The sequence below is a fragment of the Eulemur rufifrons genome, chromosome 14 (genome assembly GCF_041146395.1).
Source record: "Eulemur rufifrons isolate Redbay chromosome 14, OSU_ERuf_1, whole genome shotgun sequence".
Classification (NCBI taxonomy): Eukaryota; Metazoa; Chordata; class Mammalia; order Primates; family Lemuridae; genus Eulemur; species Eulemur rufifrons.
The window spans coordinates 22690157-22710664 of record NC_090996.1 but is presented as its reverse complement, the minus strand read 5'-3'; the positions used below and the strand labels follow the sequence as shown (position 1 = coordinate 22710664).

General features: G+C 44.8%; 1 protein-coding gene across 1 annotated transcript in view; it reads right to left on the bottom strand.

The window, feature by feature from the left end:
- The window catches only part of DNAH3 (dynein axonemal heavy chain 3), a 128091-nt gene that overhangs the window by 8709 nt on the left and 98874 nt on the right, over positions 1 to 20508 (bottom strand). Inside the window, exons 52-57 of the mRNA XM_069485998.1 lie at positions 16135 to 16333; positions 10289 to 12430; positions 8143 to 8368; positions 4804 to 5048; positions 3113 to 3229; positions 292 to 446 (exon numbers count right to left, since the gene is read on the bottom strand). Coding sequence (XP_069342099.1) covers positions 292 to 446; positions 3113 to 3229; positions 4804 to 5048; positions 8143 to 8368; positions 10289 to 12430; positions 16135 to 16333 — 3084 coding nt within the window. The remainder of the gene's footprint in view (positions 1 to 291; positions 447 to 3112; positions 3230 to 4803; positions 5049 to 8142; positions 8369 to 10288; positions 12431 to 16134; positions 16334 to 20508) is intronic.

Below are 20508 nucleotides of genomic sequence, written 5' to 3'. Positions count from 1 at the left end.
AGTCTGCCCATGACTAAGGGTTCATCTTAATCATCTTTCTCTCCCCCACGACCCATCTGGGTGGACCCCATGTTTTGAAAGACCTTTTCTACCAAATACCCAGCATTCATTAAACAGTCACAGTGCCTCTCTTGAAGACTCTTGGGGAATATTGGAAATAGCTATGGATCCAGGTCAGAAAGCCCTAGGTAGCCCCTGAGCTCTCCTTGGCCACACTGCAGCTCCGTAGCCATATGGGGACTACTGAGCTACTGTGGGAGAAAGAGGCAGCCACCCTGCCCCACTCCTCACCTGGTAGGAGCCGTGGGGAGGGATGTAGTAAGTGTCTCCAGGAGCAAGTGCATAACGGTCCTGCTCGATTTCCTTACAGTAGAACGTGGACAGAAGGGACAGCAGGAGACGCCTGTCTTTGTCATCGGTCACTCTGCCTCCATAATTACATTCCCCTGGGGACAACCGACAGAGGGAGAAGTTGAGCCCAGGGATGGTCATAATGAACTTGGTCATTAGCCTGAAACAGGGGATTCTTCCAGCCCAGGAGCTCTGCTGGCACACAGGGCTGCTGAAGCCATGCTCAGGTTGGGAAGACAAGGCGTTTTTGATATTATGGCTGCTACAAAAATAATATATTTCACCACATTAGAAATTAGAAGAGAGAGATAAACCATAAGAAAACTACAATCACTAAGAATTCCACCAAAAATAACTATTACTGTTTAGGCATCTTCCAGACATTTTCCTTCTGTGTATGTGTATACATACACGTGAAAGGCATTACAGAAATGTGGTTTAGGGCATAGACTTTGGTGTGAGACCACCCTCAGTTCCAATTCCAGCTCTGCCACTTAATAGCAGTTTCTCATTGGTTGAAAAATGGAGATAACTGCAGTACCCAGCTTACCAGGTTGTGGTTAAGACTGAGATGACGTTTATAAAACATTTAGCATGATTCTCAGCATACTGAAATCACTCCATTAATTATAGCTATTATAAATATATATATTTTAGAGGATCGAGATTATCCTGTGTATACTGCTTTGAGGTATGATTTTTCCCACTCTGGTACTTCATCATTAATATCATTCTCTGAGACTCAGGTCTCTACAAAAAAGAATTAGTTAATTCTTTGGAGAAGACATCAAATCCAGCTCTCCAAACCATGACACATTTCCCAGCTGATCCACGTTCAGGGTATGTGGGTGCCACCTGGTATTTGGTAGGTAAGGTCAACACACTAGGTCTGCAAGGAGGAGACACATGTGTGCATGCGTGTGTGTGTGTGTGTGTGTGTGTGTGCACAATGGCTCCCTGAAGGATGGACTCAATCCCAATTACATCCCCTTCCAGAAAGAGGCAGGGTCTACAGACAGGAAACAGGAAGTAAGACCCAAGTTAGGAGGTGAGAGGACTCAGCTTTCCTCAGTCCTGGCGTGGAAGAGTCTAAACATCTTGGAGCAGGATCCTGGGTGGCTGGCTAAGGGAGAAGCAAGGGACTCAAAGGAAGCTCATATCGAGCAAGTTGAGCCCTACAGAAGCTGTTTTACCTTGAGCAGAGACTCCTGCCAATTCATGCTGGAAATGCAGAGTGGGTGAGAAATGGACCTTTAATGTCCTACACCCTTGTTATTTGGGGGTTGTTGGTTACCTCAGCCTAACTTGCCCATCCTGACTAGGACAGCTGGAATGTGACTAGCTGGCTGGCACAGTTGGGGCAGGTTGGTTTATGACCTGTAGGCAATTCTCTACTCAGACCCTATCCCAGGGCAATTATGCACTCATTCTGGTCTGAAGAGGAGCCCTGGGATATGCATCAGCATGGCCTGAAAGCCCGGGAATACGGCTCCCTTCTTGGGAGAAGTTGTTTCGCCAAACTAAGATCCATTGAACTTATGCTGTATGTCACTTGGGTTTTGCTTTAGGGAACACCATACTGAGTTAAGATCAGTGTGACCTTCTACAAATGAACTTAATCACTCTAAAGCACCAGCAATCAACTGTGGTCCAGAAAACCAATTGTTCAACCTTGGCCCTATGAGCATGTTGGACTGGATAGTTCTGTGTTGATGGGGCAGGCAGGTGCGGGGAGTTGTCCTGTGCATTGTAGGATGTTTAGCAGGATCCCTGGCCTCTATTCACTAAATGTAGGTAGTGATAGAGTCCTATTAATTGTGACAAACCAAAGCATCTCCAGACATTGCCAAATATCCCTTGGGGGGCAAAATCACCCACAGTTGAGAAACACTGCTCTAAAGTCTCAGTCTCCTCTGCTGTAAAGTGGAGTTACGAACATGGAGCACATAAAATCGCTGTGAAGACTCAATGCGTTGATTATGTGGATAAAGTGCCTGCTGCATGCTTGGAAAGGATACAAACTCCTCAACATATGGAGATGAAGAGGGAAATTGCCTGTGATCTTGAAGATGTCCTAGTTTTTTAATTAAGCTGCATTTTGACCTTTGGTCATGATATTCCATTTATTGAGCACATCTCTATTTTATCCCTATCCCTGGGACTACATGGTGTGTTCCCTGAAGGTAGTGACCAAGTTTTAATACATTTACATTCTTCTATTATACATTATGTGCATACTGGGTGACTAATAAAAGGTTGCTGATGGATTGCTTTAATACAAAACAGCTAGTGCTGTTTCTACCTCAGGATCACTCTGCCAGAAGTGCTTTTTCCTTCCCTCTCCCACTCCTGTTCTTCTTCCACTTGTAAAACTCCTACTCAACCCTCAAGACTCATCTCATGCCTTCAGGAAGTTTTCATGATCATCTCCTTCCCCCACCCCTGAGATTTAATCATTATTTTGTCTACTTCATTAATGTTTCTCTTGTTGAACTTATTACTGTATTCTCATTTATTTATTTATATTTTTCTTCTTTTGTAGACTGTGAGTCCCTTGAGAGTAGGGATTATAGCTTAATTTTCTTTTCTTTTTTTTTTTTCTTCAAAATATCCAGCATGATGACTAGAATTAGTAAGAGCTCAATGTTTGTTGAATTAATGAGTCAGTGAGTAAATAAGGGAATGAGGACAGGGGCAGAAGAGCAGGAAGGTGGAACATGACACTGGAAATTTACAGTAGGAAAGCTTCTCCCATAAATACCTGTCAGGTAGGTCAGAGCATCAAATGGCACCTCCTTGTAGTCATTGAGAAACATCTGGATCTGCCGCATACTAATCCTCAGGTCAGATTCGTTGAATTCATAAGGAATATTCCAACCTGCACAAGGCAGAAAAGAATTAGAGGCTTCAGTGCTGAGAGCCCTTAATTTCCTCTCAGAGATTGTGCCCGTGGAGTTAAGCATCATTATGGACCAAGAGCCCCTTTCAGCCCCGTGAATATCAAGCACCGAGCCAACTATTAGCCTTGACATTTACTGCCAACGTGGGAGCCATTCCGCCTGAGAAAACATCTATTCTAAAATCAATTTCCTTATGGACCTCCCCATTTGTTAAGGAAGATGTTAACATCCTGGGATTTGTGGAATGAGAATTATTCAGCCTGGCTGGAATACTGTGGTAATGCACAGAGCTCCCAAAATAGCACGAAAGCATAGCTAGAGAGCAGTAGTTATGATTGGACAACAGAGCCGAGCTGGTTTTGAGAATTTCCCTCCTTGCGCTCATGGGAAAACTGCATGGCCAGCCTTGAAGAAATGACTGCTTGGATTTCCGAGGGTATAATGATAAATTCCCTCTGGGGCCAGACAGTGACATACGTGTGTGTGTAAACCGGACCTGGTGCAGGACAGCAGAGTATGGGGGGACCTGTGCTCAACAAAGAGGTTTAATTTCCTCCTAAACATTCAAATTAAAAATATAACCAAATAATAAAATGTGTGTGCTGGCAAACGGAGTACAATGGGACAGTTGGTTGTGAGCCAAACAGTTGCAGGGCCTTTTGGAGGCCTGGCGTGGATAGGAGATGGGTGGTGGGAGAACGTGGTGTCAGAACACAGGGGCAGGGGGAGCGTCCCCTGGGGCCATCTCTTCCCCCAGAGCCAGGGTGTGCAAGTAGAAGGAAAGGAAGAGGATGCTCAGAGGGAATGACCAGGAGGACAACATGCCTCCTTATCTAACCCCAAAGAATGGCAGAGACTACCTCGAGGGAAGTCATTTCAAGGCCACTGAACAGAATCAAAGGCAGCCCCTAGGTGAGAGAAAGGTAACCCAACCCTCGAACCGTGATGATATGGGATTTGTATTTAGCAGGTTGATGATCTGCTCTCACACAAGAGTATTAAGTTACTCATGGTTAGGCCACAGATAGGTGATGTTAATAAGGAAACATATTTTTATTTTTTTGAGAAGAAGCACAGATAGTCGTCTCAGGTGTATTTCTGTCTTTCATTGTCATGCACATGTAAAGAGAGCTGCCCAAGATGTTATAAATCACCTGATAACAACTCCCTGGGGAATGGTTGTTGTCTCTGAGATAGGCAAATAAACGCCAAAGGGATAGAGCCTCTAGTTCTCTCATTATCACATTACCTCAGTCATGAGGGGACCTCTGGTTTTGGAGCCTCACCTCTTTCCCTGACATTGACACTCATCTGGTTATGGGGTTGCCAGATTTAGCAAATAAAAATACAGGACCCTCAGTGAAATTTTAATTTCAGTTAAGTAACAAATCATATTCTGTATGAGTATGTCCTAAGTATCGCATGGAACATGCTTATACCATATTTTACTGGCAACTCGGAGTGCAGACTTGAACACACACCTATAAACACAGAAGGATCAACTGTCTGTGATCCTTCCCTCAGGCAACCCAGGTGTGCTGTCATAGCTTACCCAGGGGCCCAAAGTTTCTCCTCTCCTGAACGACGGCGTGGAAAAAGCAAAGGCCAAACAACAGCTTTTGCCACATCACTGCCTTTGTACAGCTTTGGAAGAACATGGGATCTGAGATGGGGTCATTGAGGTAGGAGCGCAAAAGATTGGCCCGGAGCCCTTTGGGGGGCTCGTTGGTCATTTTGATCCCGTTCTGAAGTATGCTGACTGGAAACTTCTCGGACGGATAGCTGGTTAGCCAGAGTCTGGAAGAACAACAGACCCAAGTATTTAAAGCAATGCAATAAGTTACACTGAAAAACAACAAAAATAACAGCTACCACTTATTAAGCGCTCACTAGAAGCCAAAACCATGCTAGGAATTGAATATAGTCCTTTTACTTCCCTGAGTCCTCACAGCCACCCTGTGAGGGGGGTTTACTATTCCCTTTTACCAGCAAGGAAAAGAGGCATGGAAGGTCAAGTGGGTTTTTCAAGCACACACCACTGAGAAGTAGCTGAACCAAGACGTGAACTCAGGACTCTGACTGCAAAGCCCCTGTTCTTAGTCACCACACCTCACTCCTCCCCTGCTGGAGTCTCTTAGCAGAGATTATGGCTAAAGCACTTCACTAGGCACCTCTGTTTCTAGCTTTCAAACACTCACAGCCTTGCTGCCAGGGGAGGAAATGGGGACCGTGCAAGGGATAAAAGACAAGCAAACAGGATACTACGGTACAAGGTGTTATAAAGTCAAGACCGATGGGAGGGAAGAAAATAATGAGCCAGGGTTCCATGGGAAGAAGAGGTTTCAGTGTGTCGGGGGGAGCCAGGCAAACACCAGAGAGCAAAAGTCACAAACTGTGGCCAGGGAGCTGAATCCAGCCCATTGCCTGTTTTTGTAAATCAAGTTTTACTGGAACATGGCTAAGCTTCTTCATCTACATTTTGTCTAAGGCTGCTGTCACCTACAACTGCCTCCAAGGAGTTGTAACAGAGACAACATGGCTCACAAAGCCCAAAATATTTACTATCTAGCTCTTTATAGAAAAGTTTGCTGACCACTGCCTTATAGGAAATGGTATTTGAAATGGACCTGGAGAAACAGGGAGTTCTTCTTTAAGAAACAAAAGTTTATCTGTGCCCATAAAAAATGGGAACATATGTAAAAGTATTCAGAAGGAAATAAAATTGCTAATTTTATCACCTATAGGTTAACATTTTGGCATATTGCATTCCAGGCTGTTATTAATTTGGTTTTCCTACCCAAGCTCATGTTACATATACATCACAGCCTCCTGTTTTTTGTTTGTTTGCTAGACATTAGAGAGACTTTCAACAGGTAGATTTGGGGATGGGAGGTCACTAAAGACACAGGGCACAGGCTGAGCAGCCATGTGGAGGAGGGAGAGCTGGGACGTGATCAGGCTCAGTGAGCAGTTGGCTGTGGTCCAGGCACAGGGCTGGGAGGAGAAGAAGAGGCCATAAACTGGTGGCCTAAGCCCTGACTACAGCCTGCAGATGAGTGATGTTCGGCTCATGTCACGTGAACCCACATAATGCTGTAACAAATTTTTAAAGTAGTTGCCAACTTTTAAAAATCTAGGGCTTTTATTTAAAACTGTAGATTCCCACCTTCCCTTTAAAATCATCTGCAGGCCAGGCACAGTGGCTCACGCCTGTAATCCTAGCACTCTGGGAGGCCGAGGTGGGAGGACTGCTTTGAGGTTGAAGTGAGTTATGATGATGCCACTGCACTCTTACCTGGGCAACAGAGTGAGACCTTGTATAAAAATAAATAAATGAATGAAAATAAAAAATATAAATAAATAAATAAAACAAAATCATCAGCAAATCTGATCACAAGAAACCTGCATTCCTGCATGGCAACAATTAGCTAGTATTAAGCAGCACCTGCCCTTCTCTCCAGGGCATGTGCTCCCAGTTCACCGCAGTCCTCACCATTCCCTATTGTCTGATACTGAGGCTGACTGCCCTTAAGGATTGCTAATGTACTGTGGAAAGTGGACTGTTTCTTGTGTCCAGCCCTCTTCACTCATTTATGTTACATGCCTGGCCACTGTAGGCACCCAAGGTCACGACTTTTGGGTTAGGACCATATTTTAGTAGACCATAAATGTCAGCATGAATGATTTTTTTCTTCCTTAAGTATGTCACTGATGGTCAATGAATCCATGCACCATACCAACCAAAGAGCACTCTTGAAACCAATGGACTTTCCTTAAACTCTCCCCTTTGGAAATCTTACATGAATACAAATCAACTGTGACCTAATCTGACTTCGTAAATAAGCACCAAACAGACGTGACTGTTTTAGGCAGACATGACTAAATGAAAATAACCAGCAAGCTTTGTTGCCTAGAGCAGGGTTTGGCAAACTTTTCCTGTAAAGTACCAAATAGGAAATATTTTAGACTTTGTGGGCCCATGTGGTCTCTGTTGCAACTACTTGTAGCATGAAAGCAGCCATAGACAATTTATGAATAAGCATGGGTGTTTTTCAATAAAACAATTTATGGACACTAAAATTTGAATTTCATGTAAGTTTTATGTGTCTTGAAACACTATTCTTTAGGGTTTTTTCCCCAACTATTTAAAAATTAGTTTGCAAGCTGTATCAAAAACTGGTAGCAGGTTGGATTTGGCTGACGGGCCATACTTTGCTGACCCTTGGCCTGGAATAACAGAATCCCTGAACATATGAGTTTAGAGGGATTTTAATGTCTGTCTGGTTCATCTCATCATTCTATGAATGCAAAAACTGAGGCTCAGGTTTGCTGGGCTTTAAACTTTACAAAAAACAAATATCTGTTTCCAATGTTGATTAAAATTCCATGGATCCCAAGAAATATAGGATAGAGGCAGGACAAATGGTACCATTTGTACAGATAAGATTTTTTTTAGGCAAATAATAATTTTTAAAAGCCAGACTTGCCAACATTTAATCTACTTCCCAGACACATCTATTACCTCCTCCAACAACTTCTCACAGCACATAGGATAACTTCTTAGTATTCCCTTAATACACTTCTTTCCTTTTACAAATGCTCTCTCTTCTGCCTGGAATATCCTTCCTGGAAAACTCCTATTCATCTTTCAAAACCCCAGGTGATTTTCCAGCCTCCAGGCCTTCCCCAACTGTGCTCCATGGTTCTTGTTCAAATAGCTAGTATAGCAGGTATTACCTGGTGTCAATGTTATTTATCTATGGGCTGCCTTCTGCTAGACTGAGAGCTTCTTAGGGGCATGACTGAGTTGTTCATCTTTGCATTCCCAGCTGCCAACATGACGTCTGCAGGTTGGGTCCCAGAGATAGGCAGTGGTGGGATAGCATCTCACCTGAATTTGACATTGGTGCTCTCAGGAACAATCACTTCCTCACAAATCTTCTCCAGTGCAGGCATCCAGCTTGTGGCCAGGTGGCAGTTCTGCAAGACCACCCAGGTCCCATCTTTGATGGCATTATTGATCATTTTGGCAGCAATAGGGCCTTGGCCTTGGCCAAGAGAGATGGTCTGTGTTTTGGTACCTCCCATGCCAAGATCATCAGCAAACTTCAGCAGCCCTAAGACCAGGAAGAAAGGGGGCTTTTGAAAGAAGGCAGGCCACCTAAGACCATAGTAACAATAACAACACAAAAGGAGGGGTTACATTAAAATTTTGGACTCAGAAACTCACTGGCTTATGTTAATTACAAAATAAGCATCTCTCTGCAGAAGATTTAGACATATGGTAAGATGATGGACGAAGCTACAGTCAACTTCCCTTTTGCTCTAAACACATAGACATTTTTGATTAAAAAAAAAATTACCAGGCCGGGCGTGGTGGCTCATGCCTGTAATCCTAGCACTCTGGGAGGCCGAGGTGGGCGGATCGTTTGAGCTCAGGAGTTCGAGACCAGCCTGAGCAAGAGCGAGACCCCATCTCTACTAAAAATAGAAAGAAATTATATGGACAGCTAAAAAAAATAGATATATTAAAAAAAAAAAAAATTACCCAAACTGAAAAAAAAATCGGGGGTTTGAAAGAAAGAGAAATTCCCAGGTGCCAAACATGAAGAGGAAAACTCAAAAACAGAGAGATTAGTACATAACCAAACAACTATGAACTGAGTTTTTACTAATTAATTTTAATAGGAAATATATGCCTTTGTACAGTGAAATAAATAAATCTCTGTCACTGACCGCCAGAGGTAGCCAGTGTTATTAGATTTGTGAATCCTTCCAGAGATATTTTATGAATTTAAATAAATGCATATATACTATTAAACTAAGGAGTTGAGATCCCCCAGCAGAATAGAAAATGAATCTATTCCTGTTAACAACTCAAATCCTTCTATATGTACCAATGATTTCTGAAAAGATACACAAAACTGGTAAGAGTGGTTAGCTCTGGAAGGAAGAGGAGGAAGACGTACCTTACTTGCTCTCCACACCAGCTTTCTCAACCTCGTCACAGTTGACATTCTAGGCCGGGTCATCTTGTGCTGGAGGAGGCTGCCCTGTGCACTGTAGGATGTCGAGCAGCATCCTTGGCCTCTAGATGCCAGTAGCACCCCCAAGTTGTGACAACAAAAATGTTTCCACATGTCACCAAATGTCCCGTGAGGGGGCAAAATCACCCCTGACTGAACTACGAGCCTATATTTTTTTGCCTTGCTTGATTTTTTTTAATTACATATGGTATTAATTAATTAACTTACTTACTTAATTTAGAGATGAGGTCTCACTATGTCGCCCAGGCTGGAGTGCAGTGGCTATTCACAGGTGCGATCATTGCGCACTGAAGCCTTGAACTCTTGGGCTCAAGTGTTCCTTCCACCTCAGCCTCTAGAGTAGCTGACACTCTAAGCATGCACCACCACACTTAGCTTCTAATTATTTTTTAAAAATTAAAAATTAAAAAAATTAAGGAAGCAATAGTTAGAGAAAATGGTTAAAGGCAAAGGTATAAACTGACAGCCAGCAGGCTGAATCTAGCCCTGGGCTTGACCTCATAAGGCTTAAAAAAAAAAAAAAAAAATTAACTGAGTTACCAAGATTTAAGCATGGGTAAGTTCTGCACTTTTTTTTTTTTTTTTTTTTTTTTTTTTGAGACAGAGTCTCACTCTGTTGCCCAGGGAGTGCCTAGCTCCCGGCAACGTCAAACTCGTGGGCTCAAGCAATCCTCCTGCCCAGCCTCCTGGCATGCTAGGATTACAGGCGTGAGTCGCCATACCCGACCTGAATTTTTAATTTCTCTTGAAAAATCAGATGATCTGGCGATTCTGGGCTCACATTCCCCAATGGCACAATTCGTGGGTGCTAAGTAGCAGCTGCCCCCTTTAGGTGGGAAAAGAAGTCTTCAGTTGCTTCACCTTAGCTTATTAACTGGTTGGCCTTCAAAGCCATCTGAGTTTGAGATCCCTGCTGTAAGGGACATGCTATTGCTATCCATTCACACATTCTGGGCTTTTTATGTTCCTCATACAACATTCTGTCCTTACCTGCCATTGGGTCTGCGCCTGGAGACAACACGAAAATCAATGGTGCACAACAACTGGAATCATTGTAGGATCCCTGGAGATCAAATGTAGGGGCTTCGATGAATATCTTTCCCATGTTCTCAGCAATGAACTCCTGAACGGCTGGGACCATTTTGTCAGGCCGCAAACATCTGAGGATCACCATCCTCTCCAATCCATGAAGGAACCTCCAAGATCCAGGAAATGGCTCCTCATGGGGCCAGGCTGAGTCATAGATGGACTTCCATTCATCTAGATATTGTTCCAAATGTTCCATCAGGCCTTTCAGTTTTGGTAAGGCAGATGCACGGACAACTTCCGACCACGCCTTCTCAGACAGCCATTCAGGAGCTGGGTTGGGGAAGGGGTTATCCAGTGCAACGCCTCCAGTTAGAAGGAAGTACCAAATTTCCTCATCAATTTGCTTTTTCTCTTTCATGATGCCAATGGTCAGGAGGAGAGAGAAGAGAAGTTTGTCCTTCTCAAACAAAGAGCGGCACACATTGTTGTAGATGCTCAGGGTGAAATGCTCAATGATGTACTCGATACGCAGATCCAGCTCTTCGCTTTTGGTGCTGTGGGCCAGGGAATGCACATAGAGGTTAATGAACCATGTGAGGGAGTACTGGTACATCGGCTCGATGTTGGCCAGGTCAGAGATACAGAAGAAGATGGTGGCAGAGTGGACAGCCACTGGCTTGTAGCCCATCCGAGTCTCATCAATCTGCGTTTCTGTCATGGAAGCTATTTTCTGTTTCTCAGAGATTTCTTCAGATAGCTGTTTGGAGGAGGACAAGATTTTGATGGCAGTTTCGTCCTCAAGGATGTTGCCCTCGGACAGGGAAAGGACCTCCAAGATCTTATCTTCAATTTCCTTTAGCTGCTGCTTGTTCGTGGCACTTTCCACAATCAACTTGTTCTTTATCTCTTCTAGTTCTGGCTTCTCCTTGGCAGCCACTATGCCCAGAAGTTGATCTTGGAGACCCAAAGGGGTGATCATGAAGTTGAGGAGACAGACTTTCACGGCGACTTCCGGGAGGTAATGTGGGTTCCTCAAACGCGTCGTGATGTATAACTTAAAATCCCTGGAGTATTCAATGATGTTTTCACCCAGCCTCATGTACTCAACGCCTTGCTGCTTGAATGTTGCCTTGAGCAAGATGGGTTCAATAAAAGCATCTAGCTCTTCTCCAACGTTTTCAAGTAAGACAGGGGTGCCAAATTGCAGAGCATTTTCCAGCATCCTCACATAGTTGCTATCAGAGAACTTGATGACAGACAGTTTATTCGCTTTCTCCATGTTCTTAATCCACTTGTTGGCCTGCCCCTGAGGGTCAATCATTAAGGCCCAGCGTCTGGAATTGGACACAATGATGCCATTGTCAATGGAGAAGGAGTCAATGGGAAGGCCAGCAATCTGCCATGCACGGATTTTTACAGGATCCCCTAATGTATTGCTGAGACTGAAGTCATTGGAGCCAGGGATGACCTTGTCTTTACATTGAGTCAACCACTGATTTTGGCACTGGGCCCGATAGTCCACCGTAAAGGCACCCAGGTAAGCCACGGTCCCTGAGGACAGCAACACGTCCCCTGTCAGATTAGTGTAGCGGATCCCCAGCTGCCGGGCCGCTTCTGTCCATCTGTCCTTCTCTCCCCCAAGACCACTGATCAGCTTCTCTGCCCTGATCAGCTTTTGGGAGCAGATTTCAATGTTTTCCTCCAAGGTCTTTTTCTTGGTGTTCATCTTCTCAAAGTCGTCATTCAGGGCCTGGAGACGGTCTTCCACCAGCTTCAGCTCTGCTCGTTTCTGGTTTAGCTTCTGCATCTGCACGTCCAGCTTGCCCTCTGCCTCCTTCAGTCGCTCACGTTTGGGGGCCACCACTTTGGCCACGCGATCGTATACCTCCATGGCCCTCACCCACTTGCACAGGCCCTCGCAGGCAGATGACACGTTTTTAATTACAGCTGGCTGGAATTCTGGGTGATCAATAAACCTTTCCCGAATCCGCTTCATGATCAATGGGGGGATGTTGTCCTTGTCGTATGTCTTAAGACTCTCTAAGAATTTCAGATCTCCAAGGATCTTTCTTGATACCCCCCAGTAATCTTCTATCATCTTACCTATTTGGTACAAGAGACAGAGATCACAGGCTGTATTAAAACACTCTGGCTGAGACTTAAAATTCTGCAGTGGCTACTGCTCATATTTGAGAAAAAATCCAAGCTCCTCATCATGGTCTGGGAGGCTCAGCCGGCCTCACCCACCTCATCGCTGCCTCATTCCCTAGACTTGGGTCACCAAGAACCTTCCTTCAATACCTCCATGATCCCAAGTGCTTCATGCCATGAGTCCTTTGCCTATGTTGCAAATGGCAACTAGCTGACTCCTCACCAGACTTCAGGTTTCATTTTAAAACCCACCTCCAGGGAGAAAGACACCCTATTCAATAAATGGTGCTCGGAAAATTGGATAGCTACATGCAGAAGAATGAAATTGGATCGCTATCTCTCATCATATACAAAAATTAACTCCAGATGTATTAAAGACTCAAATTTAAGACCTGAAACCCTACACATTCTAGAAGAAAACCTAGGAAAAACTCTTCTGGACATTGCCTAGGTAAGGAATTTATGACTAGGCACACAAAAGCAAATGCAGCAAAAACAAAATAAACAAATGGAACTTAATTAAACTAAAAAGCTTCTGCATAGTGAAAGAAATAATTAACAGAGTAAATAGACAACCTACAGAATGGGAGAAAATATTCACAAACTATGCATCCGACAAAAAACTAATTTCCAGAATCTGCAAGGAACTCAGACAACTCAGCAAGAAAAAACAAAACAAGTAACACCATTAAAAAGTGGTCAAATGACATGAACAGGCATTTTTCAAAAGAAGATAGACAAATGGCCAAGAGGTATATGAAAAAATGTCCAAAATCAGGAAGCATCAGAGAAATGCAAATTAAAACCACAATGAAATACTATCTTACTCCAGTCAGAATGGACATTAAAAAGTCAAAAAACAATAGATGTTGGTGTGGATGTGGTGAAAAGGGAATGATTATACACTGTTGGTGAGAATGTAAATTAGCACAACCTCTATTGAAAACAGTATCAAGATTCCTCAAAGAACTAAAAGTAGATCTGCCATTTGATCCAGCCATCCCACTACTGGGGATCTACCCAAAAGAAAAGAAGTCATTATACCAAAAAGATACCTGCATTCGTGAGTTTATCACAACACAATTCACAATTGCAAAGATATGGAATCAACCTAAGTGTCTATCAACCAATGAGTGGATAAAGAAAATGTGGTGTGTATATATATACACATATATACACTGTGGAATACTACTCAGCCATAAAAAGAATGAAATAATGTCTTTTGCAGCTATTTGGATGGAACTGGAGGCCATTATCCTAAGTGAAATATCTCAGGAACAGAAAATCAAATACTGCTAAGCTCTGGGTATGCATAGTCATATAGAGTGAATAACAGATATTGGAAACTCAAATGGAAAGAGGGCGGGAGAGGGTGAGGGATGAAAAATTACCTGTTGGGTACAATGTACACTGCTTGGGTGATGGGTACACTAAAGCCCAGATTCACCACTATATGATATATACATGTAACAAAACTCCACTTGTTTACCCTAAAGCTATTGAAATCATATAATAGTCACTTCCACAGAGAGGTTTACTTAGACTTCTTTTATAAGGGGGGCCCCCTCTGTACCTGCCCCAGAAGTTTCTTTTATCTCGCTTGCTAGAAGGTCTATTCCCTTTATTGCATTTATTGCAATCTGCAAGTTTTCCTTTACTTTCAATTGCCTACCTCTCCCTCAAAGCTGTAAGTTCCTGCTGTGTTTACTAGAATCTGGCACAGCGCCCAAGACTCGGTTATCAAGAAATATGGATTGAATGAATGTTACCCTGTTATCCCATTCGGAGATGGAGAGGGCAACAGGAGCCCCAGCCCGTGGGTGTGTGTTTTGAATATTCTTTCCCAAGTCTGGGAGGCAGGCTGGCTGGAATGCAGTCAGTCCTCCTGGTGATGAATGGCATGAGCGAGTGAGGCAGTGGTCTCATGAGAAAGAGCGAGGGTTAGGGGAGCGGCTTGCAGGCTTACAGCTGCACAGAAGGCCTGCCTAGAAACATACAGGCCCTGATTCTCCGTAGCAGCCATCAGGCTGACTAACAACTAATCAAGTCAGTTCCGATCCCACCCCGGAACAGTGCTCCCTTTGTTGACATGTTGGAATAAATTTGGGAGCTTTTTTGGCTCATGGTACTGGCAAGTTCAGGCTCATCAAAAAAGTTATACTCTGAGACATGACATTGAATACAACAGGCCAAATGTGGCCTATTCCGAATTGCAAGCACAGTAATCAGTCAAATGTTTCCCACGAAGGTTTTTGTTTGCATTCTGGAAAATGATCTGCTCCATTTAAATGCAAGGGACCCCCAAACTAACACATTGTTCCATTCCAATATACTCACTAAATTCTCTGGATTGGGTGAATAATACACAGTTTGCTTTAATTTTAATTTAATGATGGGTTCTGTGCTGATCTTCAGTAATCCAAGATGACAACTGACATTCATGACCCGGCTATGCTTTGTGTATCTCAGCAGGTCTCAACACTGGCTGCACCTTAGAACCCCCCAGGAGCTTTAAAAAAATCCTAGTGCTCAGGCTACATCCCAGATCAGTGGAATAAGACTCTCTAGGAGTGGTGCATGGGCTTCAGCATTCCTTAAGCTCTCCAGGTGACTTCAGGGTGCAGAAATCCTGGATAGCTCATCCTTGCTCAGGCCAATTTACTAACTTACTATACCCCAGCCGCTTCCCTAAAGGATCCTGTTATAAAGTCCACTCCCTGCTTGGCTGTTCCTGATCACCTTTGCATCTTCTTCATGTGGTTGTTGGGCTGAAACCAGCCAGAGAAGAGGGAATACTAAGCAACACAAAGCAGGAACCAGAGGGTTTCAACTGAGAAATTAGGGATTTCTAACATTTCAGAAGGAATGAAGGAAAAGCAGGACTGTCCCCAGGACAGAAAGACTCAAAAGGCAGGAAATTGAACTGGAGGTGGTTTTTAAAGGCCTTGTTTGGTTCTAAGGCAGGGGTCTTAATATAATTCTCTACATTTAATTTTAAGGAGAATGAATATTCACCTATTAATGTTTCCAGGCTCAGTGGTATAAGGAGCTTTCCTTCCTCCTTCTCCTATCCCTTTCCCCCCCATTTCTAAGTCTCTGTATCCTTTCTCTCTCTCTGTTTCCCTGCCTGTCTTTCTCCTGGCTTCTTTCTCTCCTGGTCTCTTTCTCCCTATTCATTACTTTTTTATGGGTATGTGTGTGCATGTGTGTGTGTGTCCAGCTGTCTGGGTCTCTCTCCATTTATCTCTCAGTCTCTTTTTGTTTGTCTCATTCTCTTTCGTTCTCTGGCTCTCTTTCTGCTTCTCTCTCTCTAGCTCTGTCTGTCACCCACACACAACCCTGTGTGTCTTTGCTCCACACCAGGCCTTATGTGTACATGTCCTTCGTTTTTGTATTATAACACTTTGTAGGCAGAGGCCTTGACTAAGCTCAGCTCACCCACAGATACCTGCATTTTCCCAACTGATTGAGAGGACAGAGGTTGGTGAAGAAGTATGAGAGAGGTCTCTGGTGCACATGCATATCCTGGAGCCTTTCCTAACTCCTCCAACCTCAGGGATCTTGCCTGCAGGCCTGGGGTGGGGTGCTGGCACCCTACTGCCAGGGGAGAGCAGCCTGGGCAGACATCAGGGTGGGGTGGGGGCAGGGGGGGTTACCAGTGCCACTGGGGTCTGGCTTCCTCTCTGGTCTCAGCCCTTTCATGACACAGATGCTCTCCATGACCAGCTTGACAGGGCCTGGTGGGTTCTGCATCGACTTCACCAGGGAGATGTCGGTGGGGTTCAGGGTGTCCAGCGCAGCCAGCGCAGCCTCGAGTGCCGGCATCGCCTCGGCCAGGTCCCCCTCGCATTCGATCTGCAGGCAGCACAGGGACAATGGGGATGAGTGCCAGTGCCCGGCACACCAGGGGCGAGGCAGAGCTCCACTCCTGGAGGAAGCAGAGGAAGCAGCAGGAGGTACGTCCTGCCTGGACGCCCTTCGAGGATGGTGTCTCCCCTGGAGCTCCGCACTCAAGGGTGGCTCTGACTGCTGACAGCAGCAGGGACGCGTGCGTGGTCTTTTGGGGCTGTGGTTTGGATGTCCTGAACATTTGAGCATTTACCTTGCTTGCGATCTTTAGAAAATGAAGCTTTTGGGTTTAATACATTCTAGAGAGATATATGAATTGGGGGACTTCACACCCATTGATCAGGGTTGAGAGATGGAGCAAAGAAGGAGGCTTGGGGTTGAGTGACAGTGAGGGCAAGTTTAGGGAAGAAATAAGGCATGAGGGGTGGGAGAAGGCTAGGGATGAAGTGAGGGTCCAGAATGTATTGCACACCTTCAGAGATGGGGATGGGGTATGGTCAGGGATGGGGTAAAGCTTGGGGATGGGGTATAGCTGCGGTCCCCAACCCCTGACTGAGCCCCGCCCCCCCGTCAGATCAGCGAGGGCATCAGACCCTCACAGGGGCACAAACCCCACCGCAAACTGCGCACGTGAGGGATCCGGGTTGCGCACTCCCCATGAGAATGCAGTGCTTGATGGTCTGAGGTGGAGCCGAGGTGGCGACGCCCCCCACCCCCCAAGCGTCCATGGAAAAACTGTTTTCCACTAAACCAGTCCCCGGTGTCAAAAAGGTTGGGGACCACTGGGGTAGAGTTTAAGGCAAGAGGAGGATGAGGGATGGGGACCAAGATTAGAGCTGGGTAAAGGGTCACAGATAGGGGTGAGCTCAGGGAAAATGAGATCGTGTATGTTTTGTTCATTATTTATTAATTTAAAAACAAAATTAATGCAATGGAATATTATTCAGCCATAAAAAAGAATGAAGTACTGATACTTGCTACAACATAGATGAACCTTGAAAACATTATGCTAAGTGAAAGAACCCAGACACAAAAGGCCACCTGTTATGTGATTCCATTTCTATGAAATGTGCAGAATGAGCCAATGCAGAGAGGCAGAAAGTGGGTCAGTGGCTGCCAGGGGTTGGGGGAGGGGGTAAAGGGGAGTGGCTGCTAATGGGTATGGGTTTCTTTTGGGGGTGACGAAAATGTTCTAGAATTAGATAGTGGTGATGGTTGCACAACTTTGTGAATATACTAGAAACCACTGCATTGCACAATTTAAAAGGGTGAGTGTTAAAGGTATGTGAATTATATCTCAATTTTAGAACTGAAAGGGACCTTATATTATAGATTAGTTAGTAATCCAATTACCAAATTACACACACACACACACACACTCTCTCACAATGGTCCTAAGTGGTAAAATGCACTGGCCAAGGTCACACTGCCAGTTAGTCACAGACCCAGGCTCCTGGCTCCCCACTCAGTGAATCCTCTGTTAGTCCCCTGGGTCCAAGGAGTGATCACACAGCCATGATTGAAGTAAACCTTCACAATAGTATGTCAATTCTTAGACAACTGAAAGCAGCATGTGACGAAGTCTTTATATCCCATAGGTTTATTGTGATAGGCAAGCAAAACAAAGGTTGTTCCACCTGCTTACATACATGTGTGTGCACGTGCATGTATATGTACACATGTGTGTCTACCATGAATTCATTATTTTAGGTTTTCTGCTTTTCTTATAAACTTTTAGCAATGTTTTATTTGGCTTTATCATACTAAAACATCCCCCTCAAATGAGCCACATCAGATGTCCCCAACATCAAATGGAATGTCCTGCTTCACATGCCAAAAGTAGCTCCCACCCAGAAGCAACCCACCTAGCCATTGTTCATCCCTAGGACACGCACCAAAGTGCAAAGCAAGGGGAAGAAGCACCGAAGCCGGTCCCCGCTGTTCCTCATGGTCAGCTTCAGAAAGGTTTGGGTGGCAGAGGAGGCCAAAGGTGCTGGCTGAGCCACAGCTTTGGAAACTTGGTGGATTTCAGCAATCCCAGGCACCCAAGACTTTACATCATCAGCAGTTCCTTGTTACTTTCTTACAACATGCGGGATGACTTAGTGGCCTGGCGGCTCTGCTTCCTTTCCTAAGGGTCAAGGCCTGGGGTTCCAGCTCAGTTTCTGAGCAAGCCAAATGGTTTGTCAGGTAACTCAAAAGGCCTCCCAGGGCGCCACCCTCTGTAATAGTGACTCTCCACCCTGCGTATGCATCAGAGTCACGGAGCAGCATTTAGAACCTCCCGTGGTCAAGCCCACGCCTGGAGATTCTGATTCATTCAGTCTGGGCAGGGTCTGGGCACCGGCAGTTTTAAAACTCCACAGGTGACTCTGACACACAGATCTGTTGAGCAACTTTAGCTGACACAATCGAAACACTAAAAACAAAGGGCAGGAGGGAACAGACTTCGGTGCCCAGTGAGGCAATGGCTACTTGATGTGTGATATACCTGCTCAAAATGATCATTAAGATGGATTATATGACATTTTGGAAAAATGTTAAGTAGGGGGGGAAAGTATGATGGAAATCACAGTGATGCTATGAACGCAATAATGTAAAACCATCCGTGTGTATAGACAGGGACTACAAGGAAACTTCTAACTGAAGTTGCAAATTGAAAAGGGGTTAAAATTGAGTTCCAAAAAATTCTTTCGTATGTGTTGTTACAACATGTGTTTCTATGATAAAAATAATTGAAAATGGTCCCTGTGTCTTAGCAATGAGGAGCAACAGGGCTGGCTGAGAGGTATGAAGCTCAGTGCACTCTGACAAAACATAATCAGATCTGCAGTGATTCTGGCATCATTTATTATCCTCATTAGGAAGAAAAGAAATGATTCATTAGCTTGAAAAAAATTGACCAATTTAAGCAACCATTGTACTTGCGAGTGGAGTGTTGGAGACCTGATTCTCTCTCTTCCAGCCTCTTAATCTTCCTAGTACGGATTCCATTTGCACAATTGAGCCCCTACTATGCATTAGGTGCCCCTACTGGGTGCTCTACCATGTTATGGCGTTTCTGGGGGTCTGGGGAGATTAGAGAAAACTTGCAGTCCTCGTGTGGAGAAGGACTACAGCCCTGAAAGGTTCGGGAGGCGATTCTGGTCCAGATGAAAGCCTCGGGGGAATTACAGAGCAGATGCAGGTTTCTTCTCCTCTCTTGACAGTTTCTTTCACCTCCTGACTCACCTCTAAGGTGTCACTCCCAGGATGGGGGATGGGATGGCAGAGTATAAACCTCACCCCTTGCATCGAAACCGAGGTAGCAGTTTACTGCCTGGGAGTGGGTGTGGTGGGGAGTCCTAGGTCATCTCCTCATAAACCTCGTGTCATCTTTCACCTCCCTCCTGCTCCAGGAAGTTGCTGTTTTCCCCTGACATTACAGAGCAGAATCCTGGGGGTGCTGCTCCCCTTCCACCCCTGGCAAGAGGCAGGCCTTCCTCACATAGGCCAGCCCCTTGGTGTAGAGCAAAGAACAACAGTTCTGGAGAACAGCTAACATGGACCACTAAACTGACATGTGCTACAAACTTAACATGGTTTGCTCTCAGTACCCCCACATTATAGACGGGGAAACTGAGGCTAGGAAGGGGCAGAGTAAAAATCGAGCCCCAATGTGCCCGATTCTAGTACAGAACTGTGAAAGAGTTGCAAATTCATGTGCGTGAGGGGCCAGGGCAGTGATACAAGTGTGGGAAGCAGGTTGGCTGGGACTTTGGTGAATGGGAACACACAGGGGCAGCATCTATTTGATGCCACTGATGAGTGTAACCCAGGAATGCAGGTCCAATGTTGCCAGAATGCCTGGTGTGTTTAAAAAAAAAAAAAAGAAAAAAAAACCAAAAATTCAGAATTTTTACTTGAAATCTCCTGAGTTTTAAAAGTTGATAACTATTTCTGAGTTTTAAGGAGCACGGTGTGTGTCACAGTGCGCATGTGCTCCCTGGCTGCCCGTCTGCAACTTCTGCAATGACAGTTAAAAGTAAGCGTTTGGAGTCAAAGAGCTCTGGGTTTGAATGTTGATTCTGTCACTTGGTAACAGTGTGACCTTGGACAGGCCATTTACGTTCTTATACCATGATTTCCTCCTCTGTAACTGGGGAATGACAACATTTGCCTTGCAAGAAGACGAGAATACA